This window comes from Eupeodes corollae, chromosome 1 (genome assembly GCF_945859685.1).
Source record: "Eupeodes corollae chromosome 1, idEupCoro1.1, whole genome shotgun sequence".
NCBI lineage: Eukaryota > Metazoa > Arthropoda > Insecta > Diptera > Syrphidae > Eupeodes > Eupeodes corollae.
In genome coordinates this window covers 301,113,794-301,116,412 of record NC_079147.1, presented here as the reverse complement: position 1 = coordinate 301,116,412, position 2,619 = coordinate 301,113,794, and the positions used below count along the sequence as shown (strand labels likewise).

The 2,619-nt window shown below is 35.2% G+C and overlaps 1 protein-coding gene across 1 annotated transcript; it reads right to left on the bottom strand.

The window, feature by feature from the left end:
- Window positions 1-372: 372 nt before the first annotated feature.
- On the bottom strand, window positions 373-1,451 carry LOC129942038 (uncharacterized). Its single transcript, XM_056050833.1, has 3 exons — window positions 909-1,451; window positions 614-815; window positions 373-531 (listed from the first exon to the last, which is right to left on the bottom strand). Exons 1-3 carry the CDS (start codon window positions 1,319-1,321, stop codon window positions 373-375), a joined length of 774 nt encoding a protein of 257 aa, XP_055906808.1. The 5' UTR covers window positions 1,322-1,451.
- Window positions 1,452-2,619: the final 1,168 nt, after the last annotated feature.

Genomic DNA, 2,619 nt, shown 5'->3' with positions numbered 1-2,619 from the left:
CACTTTGACAAAAAAAATTCGCTCGCAAACACATTTGATGTAGAGTGATTATTTTCGATTTTGTCTTGTTTTGAATTCTACTTTCGAGATACGTAGTTCCTTGTTTATTCGAAAGTTCATAAGAATATAGTTGGCACTACACTAGAACTATTCGATTCTCGTTGCTTCGAAAGTAGTCAAATAAGAGACAAGAATCGAGTTACATAGTAGGACCCCAGTTTTTCAACTCAAAAATATATAACAATTATTGAGATATCTTAGACGCCCATTTCCGACATTTTGAAGTTTGTCGTCTTTTTTATATTTTCAATGTGGTAACCCTACGTCACAAAAATGATAACACTCCACAAAAATAAAACACATCTTATATGACTAATTCGTATCGTATATTTCCTCGTGTATGCTTCTTTTTAACGATCTTATAAAATACTGTAGATTTTGTCTCAGGACTTCTTTGTCATTCTCATCAAAGTTAGAATCACTCATTATACATTGCGTTGCATGGTCAAGTGCTTCCTTCAACTTAAGAATCTTTAAACGAATTAAAAGAAAGAAAAATATATTATATCGCATGATACAAGAGTCAGCTTCACATCACATAATAGATGTATACCTCTCGATTCTTGTTCGCATGAAGCCGCAGATACTTGCAGCACAATTGCTCGACACGTTTCAGGACGCCCTTGTATTCATCCATTAAATTGTCGTACTTGGCTCGGAGCATCTCAATTTCACATTGCGTCTCCCTTAGTTTGGCATCCTTCTTAGCCAGTTGGCGATGTCCTTTTTTATACGACGTTGATAGCTCCTGATATCTAAAGGATAAATTTCCCAGTGACGAACAAACAAGGACCAAAAGAAAATATGTACACTCTTATGTACCTAAAGAATAAAAGGGATATACGAACCTGTGTTGCATCAAAAGCGGACTAATTGACTCGAAAGCATCAATGGGCGATCTCGAGTGACGCCAACGGGAGTATTCCATTGAACCGGCAGAATCCTCTGACCCACTATCAGTTGACGAACACGAGGTCGTCGAGTCAACTCGACGAATAAGCTTGGCCAATCGTTGATTGCGGCTACGTTCAACGTCCAAGGATGCCCTTAGATCAAGCAGCTGTTCGCTTTGGGCATTCATTGTTGTTCGTAGATTGAGTTCGTTACGATGGTGTTCCATTAAGTTGAACTGAAGCTCGGTTATGGTTGAGTGGATGTCTTGCAGGAGAATATTATTTTGTTCTTCTTGAAGTTGGGATGATGAGAAATGCGATGAAGTGCTTGATGATGGATTGACAACCCTTATATTCGACGATGACATTCTTTAATTTCTCATTTGGATGCAAGACACTTTGTGTTGTGAGGTGTGTGTGAAAGAGAGAAAAAACAAAACGCGAACGGAAAACTAGAAGTGTATATAAAACTGTTGACAGAAGTTCTGACTTAAAAAATTAAAAACATGACATTGGAAGCTAAGGAGATATATTTATTTGAAATTTTCTATTTTTTAAAACACATTTACTGTTGAGGGGAACATATAAATGAAATTTGAGAAAATGAATTCCACTATATAATTCCTTGTGAAATGAAAAAGTTGTAAGCTCTTTATTCTCTTTTCCTTCTTTTATAACTTATATTTAAGCGTATTTTTTAGTTTTAAAATATAAACTTTAAGTGAAAATAAAAAGTTCATGTTTGAAATTTTTACCGGTCACTGCATCTTAACTCTCAAATTATTTACATTTCATTTAAAACCTTACCACATTTCGTCTATTAGAATTTCACGATAGTTATTCGATTCATTTCGGAACAAAATTAACAACTTATATACAGTTAAATAAGTCTTTCTTGATGATGCAGCTTTTTTCCCACTCATTTATACACATTGTGAAAATTCAAACTGTGAACGAAAATGTGGAACTTATTCCTTTTATGCAAGGAATTTTCATTTCACGTAAGGAGCTGCAAGTTTAATTTAGAACTCAATAAGATCATGGATTCATACTGACAAATATATGTTTCTATCGCTGAAACATTTTTTCCACTTCCACACAAACGAAAGAAAATTCAAAGCAATGTGAAAAAAGTGAACATTCGTAATTTCATAGAATTTCATTCAAATTTCTAACCACAAAGTAATACAAAATACTTTATACAAAGTTTTAAATTGTTACGTTCCACTCTATAATAAATTTGGTCTGTACTCAGTATTCAAAATAACTGTTAAACAAGTACATTGTGAAAAGATTAAATTTAAATATTAACGCGAAAACACAATCTTGGACTTGAAAATGAAAACTTCATGAACAAATTTATATTCTTCTGCTCAATTTTTTTGTTTAATCTACAACTAACTTACTTATCCGGCTCACAATCCATGAAGGGTCTCAGCCTGAGATACTGCAGTTTTCCATCGTGAACGATCCCTCGCATGCACTCTCCAGTCACCGAGACCAAACGCTCTGACATTCGCAGTCACTTGGTCCTTGTACCGTAGGTTCGGTCTTTCTTGTCATCTTGAACCTGGGGACTGGGCTGAGAAGACTTTCTTGGCTGGAGCGTTGTCGTCCATTCGCTCAATGTGGCCGAGCCAATGTAGTCGTCTTTTCTTGTCCTTTT